The sequence below is a fragment of the Saccopteryx leptura genome, chromosome 4 (genome assembly GCF_036850995.1).
Source record: "Saccopteryx leptura isolate mSacLep1 chromosome 4, mSacLep1_pri_phased_curated, whole genome shotgun sequence".
In the NCBI taxonomy this organism is placed as follows: domain Eukaryota; kingdom Metazoa; phylum Chordata; class Mammalia; order Chiroptera; family Emballonuridae; genus Saccopteryx; species Saccopteryx leptura.
In genome coordinates this window covers 151,478,195-151,496,705 of record NC_089506.1, presented here as the reverse complement: position 1 = coordinate 151,496,705, position 18,511 = coordinate 151,478,195, and the positions used below count along the sequence as shown (strand labels likewise).

Here is an 18,511-nt window from a genome sequence, read left to right as displayed (position 1 = left end):
GAGGTCGCCGGTTCAAAATCCTGGGCTTCCTGGTCAAGGTATATATGGGAGTTGATGCTTCCTGCTCCTCCCCCCTATCTCTCTCTCTCTCATTTCTAAAATGAATGAATGAATGAATGAATAATTGGGGGGGGAACCCACCTGAAAAAGTCAACATACTATGAATGTTTGGAGAAGAGGTTATAAAACAAATCAATGTTGTGTTCCATTTTATTTGAAGTTGCTGAACATTACTTTTTACATTTCCCTGTAGGATGAAAAATAAATGCACTTCATATATAATAGAGAAAAACAAAACATTCAGTACGTGATAACCAAGAGGCAAACTAACCTGTGGGGTGGGGTACCAGGTATGTACCACCCATTCTTGTGGCACTATGATGCTAACATAGTACACATCTAGTTACTTACTTGATTTCCCATGATCTCATAACTGTGACATACCTTGACAGGCAGGTGAGAAATCTCCCCCCCAAAACACCTACATGTGGTAGGTACACTCTCCAGCATACTCTGGTTATAATGTAGGCTTCAATGCATTTATAATGTTATCATGTTTTATAACAACTGCTAAGACACTGTGTTTTCAATTATACCACTTATAACAGTACCTTACAAGAAGCCCTTTTCCTGGCCTTCACAGAAGAAATGCAAAATGATGTGTGCTCTGGAGGACTGTGGCAAGTGATTTCGACTCAGATTTCTCTCACCCGAAGCTGGCTGTTTATATCTGCATGAATGTTGTGCAAGTCTATGATTATAGAAGAAAAAATTCTTAATATAATGATATAGTAGTGAACGCCTTCCAGAGTCTTTTAAGGTGCAACCTTTGATAAGTGTGGCTGTCATTTCATCTTAGTGTCTTTTGCTGTTGAAATCTGGACAAGTACTTCTAAAATCAAAAACGTTGTTAATAAACACGATACCATGATTCCACAAGGCATTCGTGTGAAGTTTAATCTTGAGCAACATAAGAATCTTACCAAGGAGTAATGACTCCACCCAACATAAGAGGCTTAGAGCGAAGACTAAAGAATCGTATAAGTAATAAGAGAAACCAGATTCACTCTCAAAGGAGGGGATATAGCATAAGCATATTACTTGGGATCTGCATTAGTTGATACAATATTAATTATATCCTACCGTTAAGAAAAGTAGTAAATGGCCCTGGCCGGTTGGCTCAATGGTAGAGCATCGGCCTGGCGTGCGGGAGTCCCGGGTTCGATTCTCAGCCAGGGCACACAGGAGAAGCGCCCATCTGCTTCTCCACCCCTCCCCCTCTTCTTCCTCTCTGTCTCTCTCTTCCCCTCCCGCAGCCAAGGCTCCATTGGAGCAAAGTTGGCCCGGGCGCTGAGGATGGCTCTGTGGCCTTTGCCTCAGGCGCTAGAATGGCTCTGATTGCGGCAGAGCGCCGCCCCAGATGGGCAGAGCATCGCCCCCCGGGGGGCATGCCGGGTGGATCCCGGTTGGGTGCATGAGGGAGTCTGTCTGACTGCCTCCCTGTTTCCAACCTCAGAAAAATTAAAAAAAAAAAAAAAAAAAAGTAGTAAATGCCAATTTAAGACAACTTGAGAATATTACAAGACTGATTCCTACTTATATCAGGAGTAATACTTAAAAAAAGTAAACTGGCTCTTGGTATTAAAAAGAAGTATAAATCTCATCATAAAGAAACTTGAAGTGAAAATGAAATATTCAAAATTCTATCACCAAGACAACCACTATTAGCAATGTATTTCCTTATAATCCTTTCCTCTTTGTAATTATACTTAGAGAAAATTTAAATTACATTTAAATAGTTTCTACTTTTAGAAAAAACTAAAATGAGTTAATAAAAGTGACATTGAGGAAACCAGTTCAGCCACTTTTTTAAGCCAATTTTTATAAATGGCTTTCAATCTTTCCTAAGTCCATTTCCTCCAAAAACATGACTGAATATAAACTTAAAAGTATTTTGAAAAGAATAGCAAAATAACTGAAATCATGGGAAAGTAAGAAATTAGAACTCTAGATTTGCCTAAATTTGAGGAAAAGACTGAATATTACTAGTCGAAATAGCCTATTTCTTATGGTACTATTAAAACTGGTGTTTTTCTTATTTCTTGAATTGAATTTCACCTAAAAGACCCTTCCACAAACAAAATAATCTTCACCCTTAGTACATTAAACATGATTTAAAAAAATTAAAAGACACAGTTTATTCTTGAGATTAGATTTGTCTATATGCCTTATAATCAATTTTATACCTTCCCTAACTTCTCAATCAACATATTAAACAGCATCTAAAAATCCTTACCCTTTAATTCCTTTAAACCGGAAAGATTCTTACCCATTGTTCCCCTTACGCCTTTGCCTAGTTTTCATTGTTACAATTCTTTAGTTTTCATGAAAAGCTCTTTAAAATGCATATTTTAATTTTACAAATTTTACTTATTGTTCTGCAATTTTGTCTTGATGTTCCAAAAGAGAAGTAATACAAAATAGAAAAATACATGTTTAGGATGAAGTCTGATACCCAAGATATATATGCTTAATATAAAACACTTAAAAAACTATTATAAATCAAACTACTCTGGTCACTAGAAATGTTTATCAGTGCCATGACATAAACCATTGATGACCTAACCTTTAAGTTGAGAAGTACTGACAACAAACTAAGTTCTTTTTAATCTGTCACCACTTTAAGATTAATGATTTCATTCAACATGACTATTTCATTTGAGGACAGAAGAATGGAAAGTCATTGGAAATTTAGTTCATCTACTATTAAGATAAATGAGAGTATAATAGGTGTGAATTCAAAGCTGCACTCCAGATTTTCAGTTCAGTGTAATTTACCTGCTGGAAGTACTAAGCTCATTTTTAAAATACATCCATTCTTTGGTAGAACTAAATCATATCTTCCAAAGGAGTTAGCCATTCCTTATTAATGTTTAATATCCATTATGCATTAAAGTTCACTTGATCCATTTTAGATACTTTTGAAAGGAAAAAAATTAGATTTATCGAACCTGGATTAAACATTATAAAAATTTGGAGAAAAAAAATTTGGAGTAAATGTTTCAGTTCTTTTTTTTTTCTTTTTTTTGTATTTTTCTGAAGCTGGAAACAGGGAGAGACAGTCAGACAGACTCCCGCATGCGCCCGACCAGGATCCACCCGGCACGCCCACCAGGGGGCGACGCTCTGCCCCTCCGGGGTGTCGCTCTGTTGCGACCAGAGCCACTCTAGCGCCTGGGGCAGAGGCCAAGGAGCCATCCCCAGCGCCCGGGCCATCTTTGCTCCAAAGGAGCCTCGGCTGCGGGAGGGGAAGAGAGAGACAGAGGAAGGAGAGGGGGAGGGGTGGAGAAGCAGATGGGCGCTTCTCCTGTGTGCCCTGGTCGGGAATTGAACCCGGGACTTCTGCAGGCCAGGCCGACGCTCTACCACTGAGCCAACTGGCCAGGGCTGAAATGTTTCAGTTCTAATTGGAGATAGCTATTTAGGGATATGTTTAAGAAACTTTTATTATCATTTTTTGGTTTGTGGTTGTTAAGGGCACTATTACATATATTAACATTATATACTTATTTTATTAGAAATATTATTTTTTAATAAATGATCACTGGTTACTTTGCTAATTATACTGTTTGACCTTAATTCAGCAAGTAGCTTAAAAAGCCAGAAAAGAGTTCACTATATTTGATTTAAAATTGAAAATATATGTATCATATATATATTCAATAGTACAAAGACAGCATTATAAAATCAGTCATTTGTATCTAATGCTAAGGGTTATATTTCAAGATTTTTACTTAAAAAAAGGTAGTGTAAGTATATTTATAACCAAAACTATATACCTATACTTAAAAAAAGACCTATAGTACTAAATTCAAATACAAAATATTGGAAAATATTCATATATCTGATATACAAAATGTAATTTTACTTGTAATACAAAAGTACTCTCAAACAGCAGGTTCATCTGTTATAAAAAGCTAGTTATTTGGATTTGTGATTGATAAACAGTATTAAGAAGCTTCTTTTTCAAATAATTTAACAGAATTTTTTCTCCCTAACAATCACATAAATTCACGTATCTCAGGTAACAAAGATGTTTATGGGTCTTTGTTGCTGGCGTGTTCATAAACTGGAAAACATGAGTAAATATAGTTTTAATAGTCTTGAATATCAGTGTTTAATTAAGAAAACTCCTTTTTAAGCATCCAACAATCGATGATGTCAAAATATATTTGTTTTCTCTGAAAATGTCTTCTTTTAGAAGGATTTGTAGTACCTGAAGAGATGTATGCCTGAAACCAAATAAAATAATACCAACCACCTTTTCTAATTAAGTAATAGTCTAATAATCTCAAATTCTACATTAGAGCAAATAATCTCCAAAGTATATCCTTCCACAATTCATTTTAACATGCAAGGTAAATTTTTTTGATAATTTGATTTACGAAAAATAGTTACCTATTGCATTTCTCCAGTTTTGACTTCAATAGGGACAGCCTAATTTCAATAATGCTATCACTACTTTTCTGACTCAGTCCACATTTGTTATAAAAACAATTATCATTCTGAATTCTGTGAACTCCACCTCAGAAAGAGGTGTGACTGGTGTGGAAGTTACGTGATAAATGCCTGAGGGAAAGAGTGCCTCATGTCACTCAAAGATGACCCCTTCCTACTGATTAAGGAGGAATAGTGACAGGCTCTCATCCAGTTCATCACTTAACTGCAAAGGTGTGTAAAGTCATATGGATTGTACATTTCACCAATAATTTTTTCACATGGAGGCATTCACTGAATTTAACCCTATAATAGCATAAACAAAAGTGCCAAACACTTCCTGGCATTTATATAAACTATACGTGCATTAATGCATTTGTGTCTACCTAAAAATGAGCACTAGTTCACTAAGAATGCAGTAGCACACCTCACATTTTACTCACTTCAAAATAAAATTACTAAATCATGCTGATCAAAGGATTAAACTTTCAGACCTTTGTAATGTAGACATTTAAAAACTAAAGTAGAGCATCACTACTATAAATTTTAGAAACACACAAAACCAAAATTAATTTTTTCAACACTACATATAGCACACAATAAAATGAACAATATTTAAGGCCAGCTTACCTTCCTGGACTGTAAGCTTTTCTTCTTTTACTGTGGTCAACATGTCAAACATACCACCTGCTACATAACAAGTGTTCAAGAAAAAATGAATTCAAAACATTGCTTAATTCACATTTGATTTATACAAAGATTTTTTTCCTGGGCATCTTGGAGTTAATGATATGACAGAAAATGTATATACTTCAACCAATTTAGTGCGAATAGGGAATTAAGAACTAACAAGCTAGAAAACTTTACGGGCTCTTTCAAAGGACTTTCCATTAAACATTTTAAAGCTTTGTGGAAGATTTAATATTCCAAATATATGAGGAGCTTACTCATATGAAAACTGAATTTCAACAGCTCAGAACTCTCCTTCCAAACTTTATTTACATTGTAATAAGGGCTCCTATGACCATCTTTTTAAACAACCCAATTCCATTGGACAGATATGAACCCTGGCAGAGTACAGTGAAGAACAGCATTACTCAGCCTTGTCTTAGCTACTGCAACTGTGAGACATCTACAACTAAAAAGTTAAGACTCAAAAGCTATGAATTTTATTTATTAAAATTTCTATTCCCTCCACCTCTAAGATAGATTTGAGGCAATCATGTTTCAAAAGAAATTATATTAAAAATACATGTTCTCTCTCATTGAAGGTGAGGTTCATACACATTTATTGGTACTGCTAAGTAGGCACAGAGCATAGTAACTTCTGTTTGCAAATTGGCGCAAAAGTGCAAAACTACAATACTTTCTGAAAGAGACTTCGATGGCATTTGAGTCTTTAGTACTTCATGTTATGGCTTGTAGAAGATGGCAGATATGAAGTGCAAATAAACTAAGTGCAACTAAATGACTATTTCTTGGGAACATTTAATTTAAAAAACAAACTTTTTCTCAGCAGTAAAAAACTGTAACTTTTTAGTTAAATGATTCATTACAACCAAAAATGGAGCTAAGAACTATAAAGGAAGTGACACTTATTACTATCATGTAAGTTGATAGACTAAATTACTTCTCTCTCAAGAAAACCAAAACTCAAAAAGAAACTTTGCCTAGCAATTTAGTTAACAAAAAATCAGACAAGGATTTAAAATTATGTCTGTCTGATATTAAAGTCTATGTTTTCAAGTTTACATTAGTTTACAAAGCAAACATTGTTCTAGATGTCTTCACAATGAAGTGGTTACTCTTGGGAATAAAAATGTACTTATTCACCATCTGGGGAATCTATGAGCATTTTAACATTCCTTAGATAGTGTCCTCTCATCACGCTTTCTCTGAGACTTTGGCAGATTAATGATTAAAAATAATTTGTATGATGTCACATTTGAAGGTTACCTAGAATTTCTTACAGAATGTGTAAAAACTACGGACTTAAAAATATAGAGAAAATTTTGATTTTTAGTCAGAGCTGACATACTAATATAGTACTTTTTAGTTTTGATTATAAACGCAGCAATAAAACAGTCAGCATTTGTACCTTGTTAAAAGATCTATTTCTAAGATAAAACTGAAGTGTGCTTCTTTAGCAGATTAATTGCTGGGAGAGTATCACTTTAGTTACAAAAAAGCTAAATGGAAGTTTTAATGTCTCTTTTCCAGCTGTGTCAGTGTAACTTATTCCCACTAGCGAAGCAACTTCAATTTCCAAAGTGGCTATTATCCATACCCTTTCTTTTAGTTTTACTATAAATTGCTATTATGATAAAAAATGCAAATTGAAACATTACAACTCTATAAATTCATATTGTACATTAGAGTTTAGATAATTTGAAATATATTACATAGCTGCCACTTATAATCTTAGTATTTAGTAAAACTTATTATGCAGAATGCTTTTACTTACAGAATACTGGTTACAAAGAGTAGAAACACACTTTCTACCTGAACTGCTATAATACAGTAGATCAAGGAATCAAGGAACCATACTGTTACTCTTTGTGCATTCACTGCATTTAAAAACTAAAAGAATATTATTGTAAATTTTAGAAACGTTTATTTTAGAAACACACAAAACTAAAACAAATATTTTAGTCCAAGAGCCTAAAGAGAATAGGGAGCTACATTTATAGGTGCACATTTGCTTGAATATCTTTGCCATGATTCTAAAACCCAGAACACCTAGAATAGAGAACGTTACAGTTTGATCTGAAAAAAAAATTTTTAATTGTTTTTTTACATATATAATATAAATAGATAAATATCACTTTCAGAACAAAATATAATCATAAAAATTAAAGAAAGCAGTATATACCAAACAAAACTATTGTTTTTACATTTTTAGTCAAATTCTATACAAGAAAAAGACAGAAAAGCCTATACTATAGTTTTGCAGAAGTTGCTTTAAGTGTTTTTAAAATTCGGCAAGGCTGCAAATACTGTCAATAAATCAAACCAAACCAAATCAACATTTGTTAATGAGCTATGAAGTCCATATAAATGACAAAGCAGGTTTAGCAGGTTTAGAAAGTTAATTCATATATTTTGGCATCATCATGAAAACTCTGTGACTGACTGACACATCACTTCCAATGTTACCAGTAAGGCCTCAGTGTGTACTCCAGGACACACTTTAAAATTCTCAGGCAGTTCCTTAAGGATATTTGGGAGCTTCAGCAAAGTCTTTATATTCCTGGCATAAAGATCCAACAACCAGTCAGCATGAGCACTGGTGGTTTCCTTATAATTCTTACAAGCCATAAGCAGCTCATTTAGGGGAGCTAGCCGTTTGAGAGCTAAGAGGAACTCTGAAGATAAATCAAAAATTGAACAAAAATTTAGCAACATCCTACTAAGTAAAAATGAGCCAAATTCAAGTTGCTGGTGGTAAAAATGTTTTTCTGCTTGTGCATAAAAGTTCTCCAATGTGTCTTCTATGTTTGTGATAGCAAATAGTTCTTCCTTGATTTGAGATGATAAAACATGGTCTAAAGGCAATTCCCCCTGAGAGTTTCTCTGCTGTAAAAGCACTGGGCCTGCAAACAAAAATATGAAATGTTAAAATATTTTTATTTTTGTAGCTTAATAGCTGGTTTCTCCCTCCATGTATCTAAAGCATCCAGGGCTCTGTTTATAATCATATTTTGTATTAATTCATGTTGAAACAATTAACTGGCTATATATATTGACTGCCTAATAAAGGTATGTTTAGAAAAACCAAAATTCTATTCAACTGCTTAATGAGAGTTGCCATAAACTTTCACGAAACTTTATAACTTGTCATCTTGAAATAAGAATTTCAATGTTCTAAGAAGAAATTAGCTAATATATTTATCTTAAATTCTGTGTAATTAGCCCTAATGTTATCTCAAAATGTCACCAAGGGAAAAGTAGTGTCCCCTTCTATTGATGACAGGTGATTGTAGCAGTGTCAAGACTGCAAAACTTTGCACAAATACAAAATACGTTTTTCATTTATCCTTGCTTGAGTTCAATTTTTAGTACAGGTAACTAACTGACTTACAAGAAATAAAATGTTAATTGTTCTAGGTTACACTCAGATTTCGTCCATCTGTCATAGTGATGACAGAGTTTGTCTTCTAGGCAGTAAAGGGTGATGAGGAAGAAGCAAAACAGTGACTCAGTATTTGGTCCCATAGCAAAGTGCAGAAATATCTGTGTATCTTGTCAGTTAAGTCCTGTAAGTATTTATGCACTTCACCAAAAAATTGTTGTAAGAAATATTATATAAAGGTTTTAGTACTAGCAGACAAGCAGAAGATCTTATGATAAAACACAGATCATATTGTTACAGAGAATAGATTATACTTGCTGATACACTTAATGAGAAATCTGATCAGACATATGTAGTGGTCAAGATATAAAATGTATTAAATATAAAAGATTAACCACTGATATAGGATTCATGTATCATTTATGAAAAAGAATTCTAAATCAATTATTAGGTTTCTTTTCATTATGTTGACATTTCAAAAAAAGTGCTACAAGTTACTCTTGTTAAAACAATAAAATTACAGACACAAGATCCCAACAGTAAACAAATTCTTCAGAAACTCTTAAAATTATTTCTTGCAAGACCTACTGACTCATAATGAAGAAGTAATATAGTTACTAAAATGATGGTATCAAACCATTTTGACAGGTCCAAACCCAGAATATGACTAAGGCAAAGATAAGTCTGTATGATTGCCAAAGGACCTTGTCAAATGCAAGTACAAGTAGATTTCCTCTTAGGACAAACAACTCTTCTTAACCAAGGACTGTAGAAAAATTCACATTGATTGGTATATGCTATCTTCTCCTGAAGAGTTGGACTTTATATAATAATGGCTGTTATATCATTTAGAATTTGAAGCAGGGCCAAATACTGGCTTGGGATGTCACATACGTGGTTGAATAGAAAAATAAAACACTTAGAAGACATTATATTTCAGTAAACATAATATTAAAAAATGGAAAAGAACACAAAAATACATTGATTATGAAATGGTGTCAGTAAAACAGATACACTCAGGCCTTTAGGGGGCAGGAGAAGACTATAAATAACTAAATAGCTTAAGCTACCATGACATACAGCATTTCTGCAGAGAGAGAGATAGTAAAAAGGCATCTGAAGAAAATACGCCTTTTATTTTCATGCAGAATCGAATAGCGTTAAATTATGGGAGAAAATAATTTTACATTTCAATTTAAAATTGGGATAAAAAACTCAGGAAATTTGGATAAATCTTTACTTCTGCATTATAACCTAGTTATCAGCTTTCCTTCATTTTTCTTTTAAACACAGGAAATCAGTTTTAAATATTTTCATGTAAAATTTATATTATTAAGTTTACATATAAGAATGTCAATAAAAAGAAGTGGTTCTGAAAGCAGAGATAAAAAAATCAGCAGAAAAAGCTATAAGTGAAAATTAAGCTCAAGTTGTCTCTCTTACAAACCCCTGTACAACGGTATCACCACTTGAAAATCCTCCTACTTTAACTTAATTGACTGCAAAATGTGAATGAAGATATTTAAGAATATTTTTTTATAGTCTGTAAAAAAATGACTCATAAAAAAATATTAATCGAGTTAGTAGTTATATATAGGAAATGAAACAAGAATAAAAAAGCCAAGTAATTAACAATTGAAAATTTATATCCATTTATTAATAAGCTTTTAGAAATGGCTGCTTCACAAAGACACTAACTACATACTTTAAGTAAAAGGATTAATTTAAAACCAACACACTCAATTCAAAATACATTCTCATATACAAACCTAAATAGGCTTAACACTAAAATAAATAAATACATATTATGAAAAGGCTTTTTAATTCCTTCCAAATAAAAGGTGCTTACATTCTAGGAGACTTCTTACTTTTTCATTAATATAAAATAAAGGCATCTTTTCTTACAGATCTTAAGTATATAAAATGCTATCTACCTCTGAGGGATTCATCAAAAAACTGGATAATTTATCAAAACCCATTTAGCATAAATGCACTCACCCCCACGCTGGAGTAGCAGCTTGCCAATTTCTACATGTCCGTTTGACAGTGCATCATGCAAAGGAGTCACCCCATCCACTTGAGTGAGCAGATCTACCTCTGGACAACGTTGCAAAATTTCCTGGACACACACTGTGCTGCCATAGTTACAGGCTTCATGCAAAGGCGTCCAGCCAGCATTGTCTAAATTAAAAATCAAGACAAGTTTTAAAACATCAAAAGTAGGACTCTTGGTAGTAAGGATATTCTACTTCCCTTATCAGGGTGACTTCCTAGGTGCTTCATATACAAATAGAATGCTTTAATAAAAATGCTTAAGGTACAATCATATTTATAATTGTAAGAAAAATGTACTAAAATACATTAAAATAACCTTCAAACACTGATGTTGGGATCTGATCAAAATATGGACACCAAAAAATGTTTCTACACTATTAGCTATAAATCAATTTATGATGAATTTCTTGCCTTTGCTATTGGTAATATTTTAAAGATATGTTACTAAAATATACTTAAATGATTTTTCTTAATTTTGACATTAAAATATTTAATATCACAAGTATTAAGATATTAGATTAGACCACAAAGATTTAGAACTTACCTTTAACATTGATGTCTACTCCTGGCAAAGAGAGAAGAAGAATCAATTTCTCCACTTGGTTATTTTTGCAAGCTCTATGGAGGGCTGTCTCTCCTGCCATAAAATATTAATAGATTATTCCAGAGAAGACTTGATATCAACTAAAGAAAATAATCAAAGGGCATGAACTAGGAGATCTGGCCCTATGCCAGAAAATTATTTATTGAGTTTTCCTTTTGACTGGTTTAAACATCTCTTGCATTAAAAATAAAAAAAGAGGGAGCGGGAACCCCCCCAATCCATAGAGCTTCTTCTGTTCTATCAGCAATTCAGCACTGAAATTCTACTGCAAAAGATTTAACACAGGCATTGTCTCCCCTTAGTTCAAGGTTTAAAGCTTCAATCCTGCTATAAAACCCCAAATGATTAGAGAACACCAAAAATACTGGGTTTTGCAGCAATAAAAGTTTAGAGTGCAATTGCCCTCTCTTAAATTTATTCATGAACCTACGTTAAATGTATGGCTCTTTTTAATACAGCATTTATAGCTTAATTCAAATGAATGTTTCTGGCTAAGCACGAGTGCCTCTACACACTCAAGTATAATTCAGAACTTCAAATCCATTAGATGGTTTGCTGCTTCTCAAAAGGCTGTCTGGCTTGGCTACAGCAGCACAAGGAAGGAGAAATGGGGGAATCTTAATATAAACACACACACACACACACACACACACACACACACACACACACCCCAACACCATTTACATTCTGCTTCTCAATAGGCTGTCTGGCTTGGCTACAGCAGCACAAGGAAGGAGAAATGGGGGAATCTTAATATAAACACACACACACACACACACACACACACACACACAGCAGCACAAGGAAGGAGAAATGGGGGAATCTTAATATAAACACACACACACACATACACACACACACACAGCAGCACAAGGAAGGAGAAATGGGGGAATCTTAATATAAACACACACACACACACACACACACCCCCTAACACCATTTACAGCTGAACAAGAGCAAGTGACAAATGCAATAGCAAAGTTTTTTTCTAGGAAGGATGCAATTAGTGCTTGCTGGCTAAAGTTGTCTATATCTATCTCTGTTATAACCAATGTTAATTACATATAAGTGATAATTTGAAGAGGAATTAAAAAAACTTACGCTTAGAAAACAAATGAAATACTGAATCAAATCCTTTCTTGCTGTAAAATACAAAACACATTTTTTACAGTGTTCTGTTTTACAGACTATCTCTGTATCTCCTACCAAAACATTTCTTTTATATGCACTGAAAAGCTTTTGAAGTTTTCTCTGCTATATTTCAATTCTCTTCCTCCCTCCCAGTTCCTTCTGCTATTCAGCTTAAAGTCATTCATATTCATTTTAGTTTCTGACACAATAAACAAAGAAAACGAACACTGTTTTGTGAAGTTAATATCTGAGTTCTCATTTAATACATTTTTTCCTCCCATTTTGAGATAAATGGGCATTCTGAATTTGTGATATGCAATTATGAACTTATATTATGGTGAAAGGGTGTAAGAGCTTCATTGTTACTGTTTCCACTGGTGTCATGAGAATATTTTATTAAAAAGACAATATAGCACATATATAAGAGACCCAGAAATTTACTTTGTCAAAGTCAAGACTTTTAAAAGTAGTATAAGTTATATAAGTGAGTTAGGAGATGCCTAAATAAAAGAGGTGCTGAAGCGAATTATTACAGCACTATTCTTGTTACTCTACCCTTTAGGTACTTAGGTTCCAGTCTAGTTAAAACCAAAAGCCAAACACATTTCATAGTCTGGGCTCAATGCCTGGAAGAAAAGAGTCCATATGCTTAACACAGCTATGTAACATGGCCTCGTCCTCATTCTTTGTTCACAAAATGTCTAGGACTGAAAGAGATGAAGACTGAATTATACTTTCAAATCAAAAGACACTGATCTCAAGCAGCACAGGTTGAGGTAGAATAAAAAGTAAGGCAGGCAAACCTGGGAAGAACTCAATGTGAGCTACACTGTGTTTAGAATCTGAGGGGCAGGGGGGAAAAGAAGGGAAGGAATATTCTATTAAAAATTACTTTCTTGCATAAATGACAGTTCGAAAAAATAATATGCTTTCCAGGAAGGTATTCCCTGGACCTATGCTAACAGTTAAGTTCAGGTATTCATCAGGGGCAGTGTGTAAAACTTGCAACTACTGATTACAATCATGAAAATTTCCTAGCATAGATTAATTTAGACACATGGAATACCTTTTAAATTAGGCTTGCGGAAAGCCATCTTTTTAATTAAAGAGGGGCAATTCTCCTTGGAACAGGACAATTCTCCCTCTGACTTCCTTTTCCATCTTCTTAATGATGAGGAACATTTAGCAAGGTTCAGTTCTCTGAAAAGAAAATAAGAAATAATAAAAGCCTGTTTTTCACCAAGGTATGACAATATACATTAGATGGTATTTAAAAAAATCTGGCCCTCTTTTCATTTAAACTCCCATATTCATTCAAATCTTACTGCTTCCTATTTTTATATTTCAACTGTACAAAAATAAATTCTAATGCATTAATGTTCATTTTATTAACTTTGTACTTCCAACTGGCCACTGAAAAGTTTATGAATATGAAATGTCATGTAGAGCAAGAGACCAAGTAAATGACATTTAGCAGAGAATAAAGCAAAAATGCTAAAATTAAAATGCAAGCCCCTACATTCCATTTTTATTTTAATATCTGACTCTGTTTTCTTCTTCCCAAAACCATTTCTGGTTTTTTGAGTTTTATATAACACCTTTAGAGGAAGGTTTCCTCATTTTGGGGGATGCTATATAACAATTCAAAATATATCACATGACCATGCATTATGAAATCCACCTTTATTATATGCAAGTAGTAATTTAAATCATAGGAAAAAAATGTGTGGAATAATTATGTGATGAATAGTTTTATTCCTTTTGGAAAGAACTTAATCTCAGTAGAAAGAAAGCGTGTGCCTTGAATCAAAGAAAGCGAAAATCTGGATCATGTGTATTTACAGGTATAAAACTGAGTTTTCTGCTAATCAGTATAATTCAGGAAATATGACCGATAACCATGAAGTTCAAGAAACATGTCAGAAAAAGAGCTGTATTTTAAAACACTGTTTTCCAACTGCCAGTCCATGGACTGGTCCTCTAGAACCTTCGTGCTGGTCCGGGAAGAAGTTAACCACTCTGATGTTGTGTGAAGATCATAGACCCAATGATCTTAGTCTCTTTCGCTTACGCTCAAGGTGATTTCTGCTCTCCTATTTCACTGGTCTCCAAGTACCAAACGTTTGAAAACCACTGCCTAAAACAAAGTATAACTGGTACATAAGCACCACCTACGGTAGCTCTGGCGGCCCCTCCACATGTCTCCGCTCAGCACTGTTCAGCATGAGCAAGGCTCTCTGAGACTCAAGGCAAGGCCGCTGTCCTCCTTTCTTTGGTATCTGTTTCTTTCCAGTCCCACAAGCACCAGTTTCCCCCAAAGCTGGCAAATAGGAATATACCTGTTGCAAAATAATACAATATTAGTTATTCAACAATAAAGAACTAAAAAGCAACAACAAAATAATTATTTGATTCATTTCACCATTAAATTTGGTTATATTTTCTTGGTTTCATCACTATAGTTGTCAGCCAATTTCATTTGAATGTGCTAAAATATTAAGAAAGCACTAGTTCCATGTCATTAATTCAGGATGACGTACACAAAAAAAGGCCTTCTTGAAAATAATTATTATTTCATATGCAACTGTGATGCTCAGCTAGAAAAGTTCTTTAGATTAGTCTTATGCCCAAGTTGTTATACTTCAATTGCATGTTTTAAATACTTATAGTTTATGTACAACTGGTATTTATCATTTCCATTTTAGTAATGCCTTCCTTCAACAGAAAAAATGCCTGGAATAAACAGAATAAAGAGTTAAAAAGTTGTTAAAGACAAGGATTGTTTGAAAACAGTCAGATTTACCCAACCTGACCAGTTAGCAATGTCTTTCTCAACTGTTGCAGAAACTGCTGGAGACATGAGATAACTGGAAAAACCTGGATCAAATGCAGCTCACTGTGTGTACATACAGAATAAAAGTGAACTTTGGAGATCATTTGTAATTTTTATTTTTAAATACCATGAAATACTACATAGAACTTTTTTTTGCCTCTAGGTTACTTTTTAAATTAAATTTATTGCAGTGACATTGGTTAATAAAATCATATAGGTTTAGCCCTGGCCAGTTGGCTCAGTGGTAGAGCGTCAGCCTGGCGTGCAGGACTCCCCAGTTCGATTCCCGGCCAGGGCACACAGGAGAAGCGCCCATCTGCTTCTCCACCCCTCCCCCTCTCCTTCCTCTCTGTCTTTCTCTTCCCCTCCCGCAGCCAAGGCTCCACTGGAGCAAAGTTGGCCCAGGCGCTGAGGATGGCTCTGTGGTCTCTGCTTCAGGCGCTAGAATGGCTCTGGTTGCAACAGAGCAATGCCCCAGATGGGCAGAGCATCGCCCCCTGGTGGGCATGCTGGGTGGATTCTGGTCAGGCGCATGCGGGAGTCTGTCTGACTGCCTCCCTGTTTCCAACTTCAGAAAAATACAAAAAAATCATATAGGTTCAAGTGTACATTTCTATCATACATGATCTGTATATTGTATTGTGTACTCATCACCCAAAGTTAAATGATCTTCCATCACCTTATATTTGGCCCATTTACTTCTCCCCACCTCCTTCACTCTGGTGAACACCATACTGTTGTTAGTGTCTATGAGTTTCAGTTTTATATCCCACATGAGTGAAATCCCATGGCCATAGCTTTTTCTAACTATTTACAGTAGTTTGCTTAGCATGATACTGTCAAGGTCCATCCATACTTTTCGTAAATGGCAGTAGTCTTTACAAAATAATAATCTTATGTGCAAATAGAACACAAAGATTCTTGTATTATTTTTCTATTATCAATCCTTAATTACTCTTAAGTAATTAAACTATTCACTAATAACTCAATTTTTGAGGTAGAAAAACTTACACTCTTATCTAGACTTGAAAGACTTATGATTAATATGCTCTGTTTAATTACTAGAAACCACTAAGAATATTTTAAAGTTAAACTTATGGACTCACTTCTTGGAAATTAGAAGTAGAATAGAGCAGTGCTTACCATTTTTTGAAGAGAGAGTGGCTCAGAAGATATATTGATGGAACTTTGTGACCAAAACTTTTTAAAAACTGCCTCTGCAACAAACATTTGAAGCCAGGAGGAGGAAAAGGAACAAATGAAAATTTCTAATTCCTGTGAAGAAAAGTCTGCAGAACACAAGAGAAGTAAATATAGTTACTGTTACATCCTATAAAATTTCTTCCTATAGACTATCTCCTCTGTGGATTTTATTCATGCAAATGATAGTTCCTACACAAGTATAATTCACTCTCATAATTTTAAACCATGAAAAATGGATAATATTCCTATTTCTTGCTTTTGATAAGAAATAGTTTTATGGTAATCTCACATTCAAAACAATATTTACTTTTTTATTATTTTAAATAAAAGTCTTGAAATTATATATATTCATGATAGATTGATGATCTGTGAATAGATAGACAGGGAATGTATTGGCATACTTTCCAAGTAATGTTAAAGATCTCTTCCCATTATAAGATTGCACCTTTGGAAAAATCAAAGGTACCTGCTTTTTAAATGGGCACAAGTGTATTTAACTTACAGTGATCAGTCTTGAACTGATAGAAAGATATTATATCCCTTCCCCTGACAATTCCCATGAGCCCCAACACTGCAGAGAAGGAGGAAATGTAAAGTGGGAAAATGTAGCACAAGAGAGTATGTAAGGATTTCTTTAGAAGTCTGCATCCACTCTACTAGAGCAAGTGGGAAAAAGTATAATTTTAAATGACAAAACGAAACCAAACACTCAAATCTGTTCTTTTCAAAACCCTCAAGTTTTCCAATAACATGGAAATGCATATACACATGAATCAAAAGTAATAAAGGACTGGATTGACTATTTCATATGTAATCTACTCAATATTATGAGTTCTCTATTGATATCCTCTGTATAAGAGAATGGATAATACAGTGGAATGATAAAGAATAAGAAAGAGCAATCAATAAAAAACGAAAAGAGCTAAAATTAAGCAAAACAAGATAAAAAAAGTTGTGTTATTATACAACAAGGCAGATTAACTACAAACACTAGAAAAATAAAGAAGTAGGAAAAGTCACTAAAATCAGCAAAATAAACATGCTAGGTTAAAATACATTTTAAAAATTGGACAAAGAGGCCAGACAGACCGGAGGTTCTTGTCAAGATGATGAAGTAGATAACCCTGTGCTGGTCTCTTTCATGATCACATCAAAATTACACTAAATTATAGAAACACTGTCCTGGGAAAGCACCTGAAGACTAGCTAGACAGAAGTCTGATAACAAGGAAATATAGAAGAAGCCACAGTGAGACTAAGAGGACAAGGGGAGGCGCAAACTGGCCGGCCCTACACTGCCTGTGGCAGTCAAGGCGCGGAGCGATGTCTCGGCTGTGGAGTCCTCCTGATGAGGGATCCCAGCCACACTAATGACTCCAGTCCAGAGCCCCAGTGCCTGGGAGAGGAATCCCCACAATATCTGGCTGTGAAAATCATCAGGACTCCACCTGGGTGAGATGGAGGGCTGCTGTAGACCCAGGCTCTCTTAAATAGCCTGAGCACAGACTTCCCCGTTCACAAACACTTGCCTTAAGCTCCAGCAGGAGGACAGCAGCTTGAAAAGCATCAGGGACACATGGGGAGAAACTAAATTGTGTGCTTCAGGACGAGGGGTGGAGGGGCAGCTCTGTCCAGGACAGAAGTCCTAACATGGCTCACCCTACCCTTGTGAGATCCTGACCCACCAACTCACACACAGTCTAGTACCTCTTTCAGTGGCTGTTCCTAACAAGCTGCCAACTTAGCATGTACTTCAAACTTCCCCCAAATCTCTCCAAGGTCCAGAAACCCCACACAAGCAGTGACTGACCTTGGCATGCTCTGGACCACTTTTCAAGCAGCCCGAGCCCGGCACTAGTAGCAGCCAGCGTTGGTTCCCAGGTTAGCATCTGCTAGGTACCTCCAAGCCCAGCACAGGCAGCTACCAACTGCAGGTCACTCTGGAAGACCAAACCAGATGGCCCCTGGCCAGGCACAGGCAGCAGCTGACCGTGGCCTGCATTGGAGTCCCTCCCAAGGCGCTCCAGAACCAACACATCTGTTGGGTGGCCACAGACCAAAACAGCACCCACTTAGATATACAAACTGCACATACAAAGGGTGGACTCTCCAGGCGC

The 18,511-nt window shown here is 35.1% G+C and overlaps 1 protein-coding gene across 2 annotated transcripts in view; it reads right to left on the bottom strand.

Moving 5' to 3' along the window:
- Positions 1 to 6,269: 6,269 nt before the first annotated feature.
- The window catches only part of SLF1 (SMC5-SMC6 complex localization factor 1), a 94,280-nt gene continuing 82,038 nt past the window's right edge, over positions 6,270 to 18,511 (bottom strand). For both annotated transcript variants that reach the window (XM_066381843.1, XM_066381844.1), the window contains exons 16-21: positions 16,336 to 16,481; positions 14,535 to 14,698; positions 13,426 to 13,559; positions 11,169 to 11,261; positions 10,568 to 10,750; positions 6,270 to 8,090 (exon numbers count right to left, since the gene is read on the bottom strand). In XM_066381843.1, coding sequence (XP_066237940.1) covers positions 7,609 to 8,090; positions 10,568 to 10,750; positions 11,169 to 11,261; positions 13,426 to 13,559; positions 14,535 to 14,698; positions 16,336 to 16,481 — 1,202 coding nt within the window. In that variant the 3' untranslated portion in view covers positions 6,270 to 7,608. The remainder of the gene's footprint in view (positions 8,091 to 10,567; positions 10,751 to 11,168; positions 11,262 to 13,425; positions 13,560 to 14,534; positions 14,699 to 16,335; positions 16,482 to 18,511) is intronic.